The sequence below is a fragment of the Sorex fumeus genome, unplaced genomic scaffold, assembly GCF_029834395.1.
Source record: "Sorex fumeus unplaced genomic scaffold, SorFum_2.1 ptg000019l, whole genome shotgun sequence".
Lineage (NCBI taxonomy): Eukaryota > Metazoa > Chordata > Mammalia > Eulipotyphla > Soricidae > Sorex > Sorex fumeus.
In genome coordinates this window covers 13,212,272-13,229,243 of record NW_026606076.1, presented here as the reverse complement: position 1 = coordinate 13,229,243, position 16,972 = coordinate 13,212,272, and the positions used below count along the sequence as shown (strand labels likewise).

Here is a 16,972-nt window from a genome sequence, read left to right as displayed (position 1 = left end):
GCCCAGCCTCCTTGTACCTAGCTGCAGACGCAACCTCCGCCATCAGACTGGGGCGACTGGGCCCCACTACGTCTGTTTGCAGGCGCAGCCTCCGCCATCGGATTAAGATGTCCAGCCCTGCCATGTGTGTCTGCGGGCACAGCCTCTGTCATCAGACTAGGGCGACTGGGCCCTGCTATGTCTGTCTGCGGGTGCAGCCTCCGCCATCGGATTATGACGCCCAGTCCCGCGCCTGTCTATGGACGCTGCCTCTGCCATTGGACTAAGACGCCCGGCCCTGCCGTGCCTGTCTGTGGGCGCAGCCTCTACCATCGGACTAAGACGCCCAATCCCGCAACTGTCTGCGGGCGCCGCCTCCGCCATCAGATTAAGACTCGGCCCTGCACCTGTCTGCGGGCGCAGCCTCCGCCATCGGACAAAGACGCCTGCCCCGCTCCTGGCCGCGGGCGCAGCCTCCGCCATCGGACTAGGACTCCAGGCCCCGCCACGCCTCCTGTCTGCGGGCGCAGCCTCCGCCATCGGACCTCCGCCCGGCCCCGCCGCGCCTGCGCCCCCACTCACCTCGCTCGCGCACGAAGTAGGCCAGGTAGAGGTCGAGCTCCTTGACGGCCACCCCGATGTGGTGCGGCTGCACGCAGAGCACCGGGTGGCCGCACTGCGCCGCCTTCACCAGGCGCTCGCCGTCGGTGCTCTCCAGCGGGATGCCCTTGAACAGGATGACCATGACCAGGTCCAGCCGCCACACCTTGTCGGCCTGGCGCAGGCAGTCGATGCGGCGCATCTTGCCCTTCTGGTCGGGGTTGGACAGCACGCAGCCCGGCGCCTTCTTGCCCGTGATGGCCAGCACGAAGTCCTCGCGGCACTCGGGCCGGATGTCCTTGCGCAGCTTGGCCAGCAGCCGGGACGCCCACTTCTGCTTGACCTCGGCCTTCTCGCCCAGGAGCTCGTCCTTCACCGCCCGCTCCTCGTCCTTGGACATGCGCTTCTCGTGCTTCTTGAAGTACTTGCGCTTCCGCGCCTGCAGGTTGAACCAGGTGTAGGCGAAGGCGCGCACGTGAGGCAGCAGCGCCTCGATGAACGGGTGGAACTCATCCTGCGGGCAGGGGAGAGGCCAAGCGGTCAGCCACGGCCAGCAAGGGCTGGAGAAGAGCCCCGGAGAACCCCAACGCACAGGGCAACACGCGCTCCAGGGAGGGAGGAAGATGAAGGGGGAGGCGCCATCCAGGTGGGGAAGACCCCACCCGTCAGCTCTCTCTGCGCTGGGTACCGTTAGCTCAGATCAGGGGGCCGTGAGCATGACGGTGTTCCAATAAAACTTTATTAACACGAGGGGCCGAAGAGACAGTCCAATGGGGAGGGCGTATGCCCGACCTGCACATGTCTCACGGAGCTTCAATCCACCACATCCCATAGGGTCCCTTGAGCACCCCCAGGAGGGATTCCTGAGCACAGAGCCAGGAGTAACCCCTGAGCATTGCCGGGAGTGGCACCACCTCCCCCCAAACCAAACCAAACCGAACAAAACAACGCCAAATTTCTGGACTTGAATGAATTCTCTCCCACATCATGGCTCAGTGATGGCGGACACCAGGATCCCAGTGGGGTGTCTGGAAGCGTTTTCTCGGCCCAGTGCTCTGCAAGGAAAGTTGGCCTGGCCGGGAGGGGGACGTGAGCACCAAGAATGACAAGACAGAGCGTGGAGCATCTGGATAGAAGGAGCTGGTGGAGGTGGGGAACCCGCACAGCAGGCGGCCGGGGCACAAAGTCAGAATCGCTGTGTGGGGGGGGCCTTTCTGGGAGGGAAGGACTGTCCCGAACTCTCAGACTCCCAGAGCTGGGCCCGCCACGCCACGCACTCAGCTTTGTTTGTTTCGTTTGGGAGCCACACCCAGCGATGCACAGGGCTTACTCCTGGCTCTGCACTCAGGGATCTCTGCTGGCAGTGGGGGAACCCTACGGGGCGGCGAGGATCGAATCCCCAGGTCGGCTGCGTGGAAGACAAGCGCCTTCCCCAATGTCCAATGGCTCTGGCCCTCACACCCATTTTATAGGCAGATAAACCGTGGACACCAGAGGGAACCAGGTTTTTTTTTTTCTTTCCTTTTTTTTTCCAGTAAAGTTAGCTGAGTCACAGCGCCTGTCTCTCAGTCTGCAGAGAGCAAGTGAGAGAGCTGAGAGAGAGAGAGAGAGAGAGAGAGAGAGCAGATAGAGAGCGAGTGAGAGAGTGAGCAAGAGAGAGAGAAAGTAAGAGAGACAGAGAGAGAGAGAGAGGGCTGACCCAGAACCACATTCTTTGTTTGTTTTTGATTTTGGGTCACACCCAGCAGTGCTCAGGGCTGACTCCCAGCTCTGCACTCAGGAATTACTCCTGGCCCTGCTGGAGGGACCCTATGGGATGCCGGGGCCAAACCCGGGTCCCGCCCATGCAAGGCAAACGCCCTCCCCCGCTGTGCTATCGCTCTGCGCGGGGGGGGGGGGGGGGGGGGGGGGGGGGGGGGGGCCCAGAACCACATTCTTGCCTGGGCTGTGCTGGTCTTAAAGGACTCCCCAGCTCCTCCAAGGGCTGTCTTGGTTACTATGACTACTGTTTGCAATATTTCATCGGGGGGAACACAGTGCATGGTGCTCTGGGAGGACTCCTAAATCAGTGCTCAGGTGCCGCTCGGGGCGGTGCTCAGGGAGCCAGCAGGGTGCAGAGGTGAGCCCCACTCTCCTGTTCTCCAGGCCTCCACTTCACCCCACTGAAGCACTCCCAGGGCCTGACCTTCCAGGGGAACAGGGACGGGTCGGGGGCTCCCCATGCCTCTGGCCCAGAGGTAAGCAGACCTGGGCAGTCTCCGGGTCAGCATGATGCCAGGACCCCTTCCTGCCGAGGGGCCCCTCAGTCTCCCCTCCCAGAGGCCCCAGCTCTGCGGCGGCTGCCCACAGAGACGGCCGTGAGAACCCTCCTGGCTGGCCTCCACGTCCCGCGGGCCCCTGGTGGAAACGGGGTGCCAGGCAGGAGGGGGTTGACAACATGTGCCAGTTCTGACCAAGACTCTGAGAATAGCCTCCCTTCCTGCGGGTGGGGCAGACGGACTTGGCTGGGGCTCACCCCGATTCTCCACTGTCCCCCAAAGCATGAGTCACCGGAACAGCTGTGACAGGGACTGCCCCCCCCCATACCCGCCGGGCCAGCCAAGGCCAAGGAAGGAAGGAAGGAGTGGGGGGGGGGGCCGTGTCCCATGTCCAGCACAGCCCTGTCTAAGCAACTTACAGCAGTTTGCTTGTTTGTGGGCCAGGCCCAGAGAGGGACAGAGGCTCACCTGGGGTCACACAGCCTGCGGGGAAGCAGAGTCCCGGGCAGGGTGTGTATGTGTGTGGGTGGGGGTGGGCAGGAATAGACAGAGACGCAGGTCACTGACCCCACAGACCAGAGGTCGGGCTGGGAGGCCAGGTGCTGCTTAGGGTCTGGAGAAGGGATCGTTGGGGATGGGGGGGGCCCTTCCTGACTCCCTGTCTCCTTAAAGCCCGTCCCTGAGGCTCTGAGAAGGCCCTCCCCTCCCACTTATCTCCCTTGAGGTGTCCCTCCTAGAGGCCCCATCCCCCGGGAAAGCAGCCAGAGTGGGGGGCAGGGGCAGGCGGTGACCTACGTCACAGGTGACCCCAGCCAGCCCCAGGAGGAAGGAAGACAAACACTCCGGAATTGGGTCACAGAAAGGCCAGCCTGGAGGTCAGGCCAGGTGAGCTGCAGGCCGGCCAGTCTCTGGCTCCTGAGGCCATCAGCACCTGCGGCTGCTTCACTGACAGGCTCGAACCACCAGAGAGCCAGGCCACCAGGCTGTGGGACTCCCCCGAATTCCTACACGTCCCTCAAAGCCTTTTCTCTGGGCTCCTGCCTGAGACAACCTTGCCATTCTAAGGTTCCCCCCAGGCCTGTCCTTCCCTGCACAAACTGGAATCCAGTTCTTCTTTTTTTTTTTCTTTTTGGGTCACACCCGGCGATGCACAGGGGTTCCTCCTGGCTCATGCACTCAGGAATTACCCCTGGCGGTGCCCGGGGGACCCTATGGGATGTAGGGGATCCAATCCGGGCTGTCTGCATTCAAAGCAAGCACCCTCCCTGCTCTCTTTGTCTCTGGCCCTCTGTGTCCATTTCTACTGACCTCCCCTAGACCCCGAGGCCTTTGGCTGGGCACAGACAATCAGAGAAAACCTGCACAGAAATGAGGCAGAGGGGCCGAAGCAGCAACAGAGAAGGGAGTTGTTGCCTGTGCACATGGCTGACCTGGGTTCGATCCGCAGCCCCCATAGGGTCGCTCAGTTTCCCTGAGCGATCCCTGAGCACTGCCAGGTGTGAGCCTCCCATGCCCCCCTCAAAAAAACGTAAGAGTGGGCAGTGCTCACTCTCACTGTCTATATGCCGAAGACACATGCATTTTGCCCGTTCGTCAGGTCCAAGGCACCCAGCAGAACGCACATACGCTCCAGCGCCCATCCCCAACATTTCTCCGGAAGGGTTCACTCACCCTCCTTCCTTCCGTGATCCAGCAAACATGTTAAACTTACACCATTTTATCCATTTCCTCAGAGGGCAACCCCAGACTCCTATGCATCCTGCAAAGCCCTGACTCCAATGCCCACTCCTCCAGGTTGGACAGTTCACATATGGCAGCACTCAGGGTGTTAGGGGTGTGACCTCGAGGAAACCTCTGTCTCCTCCTCTGCCCCAACTCTGAGCAGTTCTGGGCCTGGGTTGGATGTGAAGCTTCTCACAAACATGGGGTTAAAAGAAAACCTCGCAAAGTTTTAATCTTTGTGAGCAAAGTGCTTGAAGAAACAGAAAGTCGGGCCAGAGCAGTGGGCATTTGCCTTGCATGCAGTCATCCTGGGTTCAATCCCGGCATCCCATATGGTCTCCCAAGCCCTCCAGGAATTAAGTTCTGAGACCACTGGGTGTGGCCCCAAAACGAAACAAAAAATGGAAATTTATCTGAAGAATCAGGACAGCCTTGGGAAATTATTTTTTCTTTTTCTCCAGTTGGGGATGGTCCAGGAGGCTCTGTCAGAGGAGGGATACTGGGCCTCGAAACTGACACCTGAGGGGAGGTGGCTTTCCAGCTGAAGGAGAGAGTCTATGGGCGCCTGGGTCAAGAGGACAGCGGGGAGGGCATTGGCCTTGCACGCAGTCAACCAGGTTTGATCCCTGGCACCCCACAGGATCCCCTGAGCCCCACCAGGAGTGATCCTGGAGCACAGAACCAGGACTCAGCCCTGAGCACCGCTGGGTGTGGCCCCAAACAAACAAAAAAAAGAGACCATGCAAAGGCCCTGGGGCAGGCAAACTTTTTTGAAGGACAGCAGAAAAAGGCTGAGGGCAGGCGGGTGACACAGGTGGGGAGGGGGAGTGGACTGGACACTATCGAAGTGACCAGCCAGGCTGAATCCCACACTGATGGGGCCGAGCTAGAGGGTCAGGGCGTAGCTGAGGGTCCGAGGGCTGCCGGCAAGGCTGAGCCCTGGGTCCTACCCGCAGGGTGGCTTCTGTGTCCACGGGCCACTAGGAGGACAAATTAGCCCGCCTGGAGCTGAGTGGGGACCAAAGCCAGGTCCCAGCAGCCTTGGGGGTCACCATCCGGTGATGTCCACTCTGTGCCCAGGTCACTGTCTCCCTGCTGCCCACTTAGCCTGCCCCTGGGCTCTGCTCTCCCCCCATTTCCTGCGCGTCCCCTGAGCACCAGGATGGGAGCCGCTCGGTTCACTGACGGGCCCAGCAACCAGGCCAGCCAGAGAGCAGGGTTCCCCGCCCCCCGACAGCCCCCAGCCCCGCGGCCCTGCCCGCACAGGAGTCCTGTCCCCATCTGGCAAGAGGGACCATCGGCTGATCCACCTCACACGCTTCTCACCCCCAGGCCCGGCACGTGCTGAGCGAACAGGAAGAAACTTGAGGGGGCAGCGGGGAAACGCACAAGGGGGTGCTGACCCGGAGGATCCGCTGGGCAACAGTCAAAGCGCTGGGCACCTGCTGTATACCTGGTCTCAAATAAAGCTGGGAAGAGCCGGGGGGTGGGGGGCACAGAATTAGCTTAAGAGAAACCCAAGGCCCTGCTCCAAATAAAACCCTTCCACCAACTATCCATCCATCCGTCCATTCATCCGTCCACCCATCCATTATCCATTTACCCATCCATCCACCCACCCACCCACCCATCTGTCCATCCATCTACCCACCCACAAATCCACCTATCCATCCACCGTCCATCCATCCAACCATCCACCCACCCACCCATCTACCCACACAACATCCACCCTCCATCCATCCAGCCACCCACCCACCCATCCATCCATCCATCCATCCATCCATCCACCCATCCATCCACCCATCCATCCATCCAGCCATCCAGCCACCCACCCACCCATCCATCCATCCATCCACCCACCCATCCATCCATCCGTCCATTCATCCGTCCACCCATCCATTATCCATTTGCCCATCCATCCACCCACCTACCCACCCATCCGTCCATCCATCTACCCACCCATGCACCCAACATCCACCCTCCATCCATCCAGCCACCCACCCACCCAACCATCCATCCACCCATCCATTCATCCATCCATCCACCCATCCATCCATCCATCCATCCATCCATCCATCCATCCATCCACCCACCCACCCATCCTAGACACGTGACTTCTGAACCCCCATTGCAGCCTGAGGAATGAGGGATCCCCACGAACTCCATCTCATGGTGAGGACCCTGGGGGGGGAATGAAGGCCGCCTGCCCTGAGTGCAGCTGGGGCTGTCCTGAGCCCCTGGTGGGCGGGAGGAAAGGGCTGGCTCCTGGCAGCCGCAGGGGGGTCAGGCCCTCTCCAGGCAGGAGCTCGGGAAGTGTTTGTCTAGCAGCCTGGACACACAGACAGCCCCGTGGGGGGGGACCCGGGAGGCCGGGGCAGCCCCAGCAGACGGAGACAGAGAGAGAGAGAGAGAGAGAGAGAGAGAGAGAGAGAGGAGGGCGGGCGGCAGGCAGGCAGGCGGGAGAGAGGGAGGGTGGCGGGAGAGGGAGCGAGGAGGGGAGGCCTGGAACGCTGACTCGGCCAGAATCCCAGTTTAGTGATTTACAAGGCGCCCGGCCCTGGCGCGGAGGCACCCCGCCGCAGAGAAGGGGAGGGGGAGCGGAGCCGGGGCGAGGTGAAGGCTGGCGTCCTTCACAGCAGCAAATCTGGGGGGGCCTCAGCCCCTGGGGGGTACAGGGCAGCAGGACAGACACACTCCCACTCTCGCCCCTGCTCTCCAGAGACTTCCTTCTGTTCCAGTCCCTGCTGTGCTGCTCTGGGCTGGGTCTTGCCCTCTCTGATCTCATCCGATCTGGGATCTGGGTTCTTCTCCCACAGAGAGGGGAACCCGCCCACGCGGGACCCCCTGGCAAATCCCCCAACCTCCCCCGACAAAAGTCTGACTCCTCAGAAGCCTGAAGTTGAATTAAATCAAAGCCAACTCTGGGTGGTGGTGGGGGCGGGGCAGAGGGTGTGTCTCCTCGCAGGCTGTGCCCCCATTGTAGGGTCCCAGAGGTGCCGATGGAGGGTGGCATGGGGGAGCCGGCGGGAATGAATGAATGTATGTGTGTATGTGTGTGCGTGGGGGGGGTGCTGGCAGCCGCAGCCTCAGCCCAGCCCGCGCCCCAGGGATCCTATCCTGTCTGCCGCAGCCAAGAGGGATCAGCCCCAAACCCGGAATCAGTAACGTGGCGGTGGCGGAGGGGAGCTGGGGAGGCCCTGGGCGGGGCGGGGTGGGGGAGCTCGGGGCGCGGGGCTCGCAGTAGGATTTATGGAAGTAACGGCCGCCAGTTCCGCTTCAGAGTCAAAGCGAGAGCACTGGAACCACCCTCACTGCCCTGGACACCTCCTGGCCTCCTGGGTGGGCAGGGCAGGGGGCCCCCCTCCTCACAGCCCGGGCAGCAGGAGGGAGCCACCACCGACCCCCCCCAGGGCCCCCCCCCTGCCGGCTCCAAGCAGGATCCGAGTCGGCTCAGCTGAAAGTGAGCTATTTTGGGATGGACTCAGGTTGTAAAATTAGTCGGGGGGGGGGGGGGGGGTTGGTGGAAGTGGGGAGAGGCGGGGGTGGGGGGGGAACCAGGAGGGATAGGCCAGGACGCCAGGGGCAGAGACTGTGGGGAGCAGGGAGAGGGGAGGGAGGGGCCGATGGAACCGTTAGGATGGGGGCTGGGGGCAGAAGCAGTCAGGGGTTCCTGCCTGGAGGAGGCGTCCTGCCTGGAACCTCAGGGTCTGCCTGAGTCACTGGGATCAGGACCACCCGGGTTAGACGGAGGCTGGTGGCTGGGGGGGGTCTCTTCTCGAAGTGGGGGTGCCCTGGGCCTCTCCCCTGAGAATCAACCGTGGGGGCCTCTAGCTGGCATCACTCAGGCCCTACCCCAAGTGCCATTCTGGGGATGGGGAGGGCTCATACCGGCCCCCCAGACATCTGGGAGCCCCCCAGCCCAGACCCCAAGCCCCCAGCCCGCCTCTCCTCTGGCCCTAACAGGCCACCACTCCCTGGGGCCAGGGCTCCCAATGGGGAATTCCAGGGCGCAGTGACAAAAGGCTCCAGCTCCCCTCCCTGCCCAGCCCCCCTGCGGCCCTGGGGAGCCCGCGTGGGAAGAGGGGGGGCTGGAGCACCTTGGGACACCCAGAAGGTCACACGGTGGCCCCAACCGGACCCTGGTGATTCTGAGGGGGCGGCTGGTGGGTAGGGGACCCGGGGGTCAACCCCTTGGGGGAACTCCCACCCGTGCCCACCACAAGTTGCCCAGGAGGGGAAACAGGCCTGGAGAGGGAGAGGGTGGGTTTCCAAGGTCACCAGCACTCAGGGGAGCCTGACAGGACAGGCGGGGGGGGGACCCCACCGCAACCCTCTGCTCTGCTCCTTCTCCCCAAGGAAACATGAAATTTGCAGAGGGGGGCCTGAGTGTGGGGGGGATGTCAGGAATGAGGGGGGCTGCCACTGTGGGCTTGTATCCCCTCCTCACTCTGCACCCCCGCCCCCCCCAGTGTCCTGCTGATAGATACTCAGCCACACTGCTCCCTGCCTCCAGTTTACCCTCCGCCTCCTCGCACTTGGGGAAACTGAGGCAAGGAACGCTCGCGGGTGGTCGAAAGAGACACAAGGACATGGGGGTAGGGCGGAGCGGAGCCCACGGTGCTGGGGGGGGGGTGGTCCCGGAGGAGCCGGGGGCGGGCGGGAGCCCCCCTCCCCAAGTCCTAACGGTTGCACAAGCGCTTCGCGCCGGCCGGGAGCGGGGCCAGGGGTGCCGGTGGCGGGGCGCGGGGCAGGTGGCCGGCCCGGGCCTCTCCGGCGCCCCGCGCCCAACCCCGCCGCCGGCTCCGCCCCAAGCTCCAGCCAGGTGCGCGCTGGGGGGCCGCGGGGAAGCGGGGGCCCTGCGCGCACCCCCCACCCCCAACTCCCGGCGCCTCCAACTTCGCGCGCCCCCCCTCCCCCTCCACGCACACGTGGGCCAATAACGCGGGATGGGGGGGTGGGGGAGCAGCGCAGGGCGCGGGCGACGGGGCGCACCTCGGGAGGGGGTGGATGTTTGGAGGACCCCCTCCTCCTCTCAAACGTGCCGGGGTGTGTTTGGGGGCAGCGCTCAGGGTCTAGCCTGGACCCCCGGATTCCTTTAGTGGGGTCCCCGCAGAGCCCCGCCTGGAGGCGCCTCCCCCCTTAGACCTTCCCGATTAAGGGGGGGGGGGAATGTAGGAGCGCGTCTTGCGTGCCGGGTGCGTGTATATCCGGGGTGTGTGTGGGGGGAAGAGGGGTCCAGCCTGCAAAACGAGCACCCCGGGTTTGAAAGGGGCCCAGATGGGGCGGCTAGGGAGGAGGGTGCGCGCGGCGCAGACGGTGCTCGTGTGTGTTTCAGGTACGCGCGCATATGTCCGTGCGTGAGTATGCGGGCTGTAGCGGGGAGGGGGTCTCCGACCCCACCCAGAGCCCCCAAGGTGGTGGTAGTGGTGGTGGTGGAGGGACCCTGGCGGCTGGAAAGGGGCACCTCGAGCGTCTGGAGAGGAACGCGTGCGCCCGTCGGGCGGGCGCTTCGGAGCGCGGGGCGCGGGGCGCGGGGCGCGGGGCGCGGGGCGCGGGCCGGGGGGCGCGGGCCGGGGCGTACCTGGGTCAGGCAGAGCGGGGACGAGTACATCCCGGGGCGGCGGGAGGCGCAGGGCTGGCCGGAGCGGGCGCCCTCCACTTACTGAGTCATTTTTCCGAACCGCCCACCCCCCCACCCCCCCTCCCGCGGCCGCAGCTCCGCCGCCTCCTCCCTTGGTCTGCCTCCTCCCTCCTCCCTCGCGCGCTCCCTCGCTCCCTTTCCTGTTCCCCTCCGTCCGTCCCTCGCCCTCTCTCCGGGTCTCTGTCTCTTCGCGCTTCTCTGTCCTCCCCCCTCCCCAAGACACCCCCCCCCAGCCCCAACCCCAGGTCTCTCCCCTCCTACTTCTCAACCTCCAAACTTTCAAAGAAAAGAGGGGGAAAAAAAAAAGGGCGCGAGCCTGGAAGCCAAGCCAAGCTCCCCCTCCCTCCCCAACTCCTCCAGGCGCGTCCTGAACCCCCATCCTTGGCAGGGTTGCCAAAGTCCGGCCGTCCCCGGGCTGGGACCCCGCGATCGTCAGGGAGGGGATCCCCCCCACAACCCACCCGCCCAGCCTGTCTGCAGGGGTGGGGAGGGGCGACGAGTGGGCATTTGGGGGGACGACAGTGCATTTCCGAGACCCCCAGGGAAAGGTCCCCCCCTCCTCACCCCAGCCCGCCCCAAGTTGGCCGGGAAGTTAGAGACTGGAGCCAGGGGGGGAGGGACAGACCGTCGGAGTGACGTGGGCAGAGGCGGTGTCTCGGCCTTAAAGATGTACAACCCGGGGCTGCAAACAGGACCGGACGTGTCCCCCCCCAAACCCACCTGGGGTGCAGGCACGGGGCACCGCAGACCCCCTGACTCCCGGCCAGAAACACCGGCTCACCGCTGCCTCTCCTGAGCGCCCCCAACTCTCCACCCCTGCAAGCATCTCTCCCCATGCCAAAGGGGCACCTAATTTGGCCACCACATATGTCTCTCTAAGCACCCCCGAAAGCAGGTGTCCAGATTAAAAAAACAAGTCCTGAGTCCAGCCGGGGAGGGGGAACCAACAAACCAACCATAAACCTCTTCTCTGTGGTGGGGTCCAGAATTTCTCCCCGCCCCCTTCCCCCCACCTCTTTTCAGGGAGCCAGAGACTGAGGCACGGAGCTGGCTGGCAGGGAGGGGCCAGGGGGTCACTGAGTCCACCCTCTAGGGCTGGCTCAGCTCTGCCCACCCACCCCGCCCCCTTGGGGACCCCAGACTGCCTCCACCACCCACACCCTGCAACCTCTCTGAATCACCTGCCCCTTAGCCCTGCTGGGGATCAATACACCCACCCCTCCCCCTCCGCTCCCGCCTGCGGCTGGTGCAGTGGTCAGCATGGGGTCAGCGGGCCGCTGGGGGTGGGGAGCGGACGTGACCATGACCTTGACCCCTTCAGGGGCGGCTGTTCTTAGAAAGTTGGGCCTTGGGGGCCAGGCCATAGGACAGCAGGGAGGGTGGGCACAGCCGACCAGGATTTGATCCCCAGCATCCCACAGGGTGCCCACCCCCTCCACCCCCACCCCAGCACCCCGCCAGGAATGATCCCTGAGCACAAAGCCAGGAGTCTGAGCACCGCCCCAGAAAAAAAAAAAAAGAAAAAGAAAAGTTGGGTCTGGATGGGCTGGAGCAATTGCACAGCGGGGAGGGCGTTTGCCTTGCACACACAGCCGACACGGGTTCAATTCCCAGCATCCTAGCACCACCAGGAGGAAGTCCTGAGTGCAGAGCCAGGAGGAACCCCTGTGCATTTCTGGGTGTGACCTGGCCCCCCAAAAATAAAGTTGGGTCTGGCTCTTTTGGGTTGTCAGGGTCCGGCACCCCTGTTCTCCCCCACCGCTCCCCATGTCATGTGGAGTCTGGGGACAGAGCACTGGATGAGGATCAGAGAGCAGAGAGTCCCCTTGCACCCCCACCCCCACCTCATGGTCCTTCTGATGGTTCAGCACATCAAAAACCAACGCGGACTCCCCAAAGTTCCCCACTTGCAGGGCCCGGGAGGGAACGAGAGAGCGGGGTCCCCGACCTGGGAGAGAGCTGAGCAGGCTGGAGAGACGCCCAGGGAACCCCCATTCCCGGGTCCCGCCCCCACCCCCACTGGCTCCTTTCAAGGGAAAAGGTTTTTCTAGGGGAGTACAGAAGGCTCCCACCAGAACCTCAGTTTCTGATGCTGTAGCTGACAACAAAGCCGGGGGCTCTGGGAGCTAGGGGGTGAGGGTCTTTGAAAGAGTGAAGATTGGAGTGTGGCATTCAGAGAGGGAGAAATAACCAGGTGTCGTGTCCCCCCCCCCCCAGCTCCCCTTTCTGTGAAATGGGAGTTCCCGCCCCATCCAGGCTTAACCTTCGGGGCGGGAGTCCTTAAGTCTTTTTTTTTTTTTTTTTTTTTTTGGCGATGCACAGGGGTTACTCCTGGTTCTGCCTGCATTCAGGAATTACTCCTGGTGGTGCTCAAGGGACCATACGGGACGCTGGGAATCGAACCCCAGTCGGCCGAGTGCAAGGCAAACGCCCTACCTGATGTGCTATTGTTCCAGCCCTGGCCCCGGGACTCCTTAAGTCTTAAGAAAGACTCAGACGCATTTGAACCCAGCACCTTAAAGACCTCGGAGTTGAATTTGCTTAAGAAAACAAAAAGGCCAGGAGCAAGCGACAGGACAGTGAGACGGCCGCTGGCTATCCAGATCCCATCCTCCAACTCCCAAAGGGTCCCCTGGGGCCACCAGGAGTGACCCCTGAGTGCAGAGCCAGGAGTTACTCCGAGCATCACCAGGTGTGGCCCCAAACATAAAGAGCAAATAGGAATAGGGTTCCCTGAACCCCAGCTTGGACCCCTTTCCCACCAGCCTGTCCCAGGGTGCGGATGCTATGACCAACCCAGGACTCCCAGAGGCTTCGTGGGAAGGGAGTCTGATGGGGTGGGGGCAGCCTGGGCTCGCTGGGGTGGGCCAGCAGTATCCCCAAAGTGACCCCCCTAGCCCACCCCCACCCCCCAGAGAGCACAAGCCCGGGCACAGCCAGACCAGGGAGAACACGGGGCAGGTGTGATCTCATCTGGGATAGTAAAATAACAACAACAACAATAATAATAATAATAATAATAATACGGGGACTGGAGTGATAGTCCAGCAGGTAGGGCATTTGCCTTGCATGAGGCAGACCCGGGTTCGATTCCCAGCAGCCCTTACGGTCCCTGAGCACAGCCAGGAGTGATTCCTGAGTGCAGAGCCAGGAGGAACCCCCGTGCATCCAGGTGTGACCCGAAAAGCAAAAAAGTCAAACCTAGACAAAAAAACCTATATATGTACTCCCTTAGAGAACCCCCTGTCATTCTTTACAGGGATGTCCTTCGCATCCCCCCCAAAAAACCCACTCCTATCTTCCTTGAAGAATACTTCCATCCACTCACTCAGACACATGCACGCAGCGTCTCTAGGGGGGCAGGGCACGGGGGGAACTGCCAAGGGTGCATGTGTGTCGTGGGAAGCCTTTGTGGGGAGGTGCAGGGCACAGCCATGCGTGTCCATCCATGCACGTGTGTCTGCCCCTGCGAGTCGCTTCACAGCAGCCGTGGGCAAATGTGCTCTTCCTGCAGAGGTTCTGAGCCTGTGGGGGGGGGGGGGGTCACTCGGACAAAGGAGGCCTGACCCTGGGGCCCTACCTCCACCCTTCCTTAAACATAGGTTCTGCTGAGCACTGCGGGCTGTGCTAGGGAGCACGGTGGTGCCCACAGGGAGCTCCCCCATCCACCAGGCCAGGAGGGCACTCCGCGGAGGTCAGGCCTTGTCCAGGGGACTGAGTTCCACAAGTGATGAGCACACTCCCAGGAGCAGGAGCTGGGACAGAGGGGGAGGGGGAGGGCTTCGGTCCCATTTGACAGATTGGGTACACGGAGGCTTTTTGCAGAGATGGGAACACAGCGAGGATCACAGCGCAAAGGCCCCACGGAGTGAGCGAGCGCAGGTCCAGACGCAGGACACCCCCAGACCCAACTGCGGGGCTTCTAAGCACAACCCCCACGAAATTCCTTGCTCCTCCGTCAGCCCTGAGCTCCCCCCGCAAGTACTCCCCAGACACCTGGGTCCTTTGCTTTGCACGGATGTGGGGTGTGGGAGGGGAGCGGGAATGGAGGCAGGGAAGCGGTGGTCCAGGTAACCCCAATCTTGGAATGGGGTGGGGGTTCTATGTGGGTTGGGCCTTGGTGGGAGGGGGCAGGGCGGGGTTAGTGCCCTCCCTGACTTCTCTGTGTGTCCACCCCACTGGGACCTCTTCTGCTCCCCCTTGGGATGCCAAATCAAAGTGAAAAGTCGGAGATGCTTGGCCGGGCTTAGCTTTGGTCTTGGAGTTTTTATATTTAGAAAATGATAGAAAGAGGGACCCCGAGAGACAGACAGCACCCTGCCCAGAGGGTCCCCCCACAGAGTCCCCAAGCACTGCCAGAAGTGATTCCTGCGTGCAGAGCCAGGAGAAACCCCTGAGCAGCGCGGGGTGTGTCCTCCTCCCCCCAAAAAACAGAAGAAAATGATAAACCGAGCCTTTTGGTGGGGTGCAGTGGGGGTCCCCCTCGAGGGAGTGAACACAGCACTCTGGGCGCAGGGAGTGCGGGTGGCAGGGTGGGGGCGGGGCTGCCCCAGAGGGGTCCCTTTGGTCACTGTGAGTGCCCAAGTCTGTCCCACCCAACTCTCCTCCCCAGCCCTTCCTGGGGCTACAGAAGGTGTGCGCGCAGGAGGGAGGAGGGTACCCCAGCCACCCCTCCCTGCCCTGGGACAGCGCTTGGCGCTAACCCTCTAGTGGGCGGTGGGAATCGTCTGAGGGAAGGGGGACCTGAGGCGCCTGGAAGGGGGGGACAGTGGAGGAGGCGCCCCGGGACTGGGAAATGGGAACTCGGAGGGCAGGGAGCGTGTGTGCGCGGGGTGTATGGAAATGTCACTGGGCCACGGGCGTGACACAGCCCTAGAGCGCACCCCTGCTTCTGACCCCTCCCCATCAGCCACGCACCGCGCCCCGCACCCCCGCCATGTGGGAGCGCGGAGCCCCGCAGACAGACCCCCGCCCCCACCGGGACCCAGGATGCTGGAGAGGGCCGGGGGTCGGGGGGGGTGGGGACAGAGGCAGCCCCAGATTCCCGCACGGCTCAGTGCGGGGGAGCCGGGGAGCCGGGGCCGCGCTCCTCGCTCGCTCGCTCCAGAGCGGACGCGCGGACGGACAGACGCACGGCCGCGCGGACGGACGGACGGACGGTCGCGCTGGCGGCCGGCGGGGGCTCGGCCCCCCTCGGGGCGGGCCTGCGCGCGCCTCCAAGTTCACGGCGCCCCGGCCCGCCGCTTCCCTCCGCCCTCCCGGCAGCGGCCATTTTCCGCTAGCGGAGAGCGCCCGACCCGCACCCCGCCGCGCCCCCGCCGCGCCCCCTCCCCAGCCCGCGCCGCGCGGGGCGCGGGGGGCGGGTGCGAGGGGGGCGCGGGGCCGCGGCCCGGGCCCGGGGGACCCTCTCCCGGGAGCCCCGCCCTCCCCGTTCATTCCGCCGCGACCGCCAGGGGCCCCCCCCACTCGGGGTCCCCCCGCGGCGGCGCCCCGCGCGCGCCAGCTCCGCCCCCGATGCTGGGGAAAGCGGGGACGGGGCGGGGGCGGCGCTGGGGAGGGGTCCCGCGGCACCCGCGGCAGCAGCCCACGGGGTGGGGGTCCCCCGCCTCCAGCCCCTCCCCCAGCCCCGGCAACTTTCGCCCGCGGCCCGGGCCACCCCCCCAAAAAGTCCCCGGGCGAAAGCGAAAGTGGGGGGCGGCGACGTACCATGGTGGCGGCGGCGAGGCGAGGCCGGCGCAGGGCGAGCGCGCTCGGTGCCCGGCGCGGGGGGGCCGGAGGCGGCGGGAGGAGGCGGCGCGGGCGGCGCGGGGGAGGGGGTGCCCGCCCCCCCGGCCCGCAGGACCCTCCCCTCGGCCCGCCCCCCCCCCCGCGCCCCGCGCGCCTCACGCCGGCTCGGGCTGCGGCTCCATCCCCGGGTGGCGGGCGGCGGCCGGGCCGGGGCTCTGGGCGCCGATTGCGGCCGCCTGGGCGCGGCCCCGCGGCCTCCCGCGCGCGGACCCTCGCCGCCCGCCGCCGGGGTCACCCCGTGGGGTGCCGGGGACACGCGACCGCGGCGCGGGCGCGCGCGGGGGGCGCGCGGGGGGCCACCCCGGGCGCCGCCGTCCTCCCCGCCCCCTCCCCCGCGGGGGGACGCTCGCACGCGCTGGACACACAGGGCCGAGAGGGACAGTCCGGACTGGACCCGGCTGGGGCCCCGGGACGCCCCCTCCCCTCCCCGGCAGGCCCCCGCTGCGCCCACCCAAACCCGTGCCCGTGTGTGTGGGGAGGGGTGACCCTGCTTGCACCCGGACACGCACGGCGCGGACACAGAGACTCCAACACCCATCGAGGGCCACAGACCTGGGGGGCGGAGTCCCCTAGGGGGCCCGCGGGGGCTCCAGGGGGGTGGGGGGCTCCCCCGCGGAGGGCGCCCCTTCCCGGGTCCCGCTTGCGGCGCGGGGAGAGGGCAGCCCCCCATCTCTGCGGACAAGGCCGGCAGTGCCGCAGCGCCCCCGCCCCGCGCGCTCCGCAGCCCCCCCACTCCCGCCGCAGCCCACGCGCCGCCCCCGCCCCCTCCTGCGCTCTGCGTCTGGCGCAGCTGGGGGAGGCAGAGGCACAGGCGGGGGTGTGCCTGGCTCTGCTGGGGTGCGGGCCTGGCTGTCCGTCTCCCCTCCTCGCCCCAAACACTCTGGAGCTCCAGGAATCCAGAACCCTTTGGAGAGAAGCGCTTCCGTTCCGCTTTCTCGGACACCGGGATGTAGGGGTGTGGGGCGAGGTGCACCCCCCAGAGGTG

At 64.8% G+C, this 16,972-nt stretch overlaps 1 protein-coding gene across 2 annotated transcripts in view; it reads right to left on the bottom strand.

Moving 5' to 3' along the window:
• The window catches only part of NFIC (nuclear factor I C), a 52,408-nt gene extending 36,389 nt beyond the window's left edge, over window positions 1–16,019 (bottom strand). The window contains exons 1-2 of one of the 2 annotated variants that reach the window (XM_056112819.1): window positions 15,907–16,019; window positions 562–1,093 (exon numbers count right to left, since the gene is read on the bottom strand). In XM_056112819.1, the coding sequence (XP_055968794.1) occupies window positions 562–1,093; window positions 15,907–15,909 (535 nt within the window). In that variant the 5' untranslated portion in view covers window positions 15,910–16,019. Of the gene's footprint in view, window positions 1–561; window positions 1,094–10,140; window positions 10,288–15,906 lie in introns of those variants that run through there. The other variant, XM_056112818.1, reaches the window with a different exon arrangement.
• Window positions 16,020–16,972: the final 953 nt, after the last annotated feature.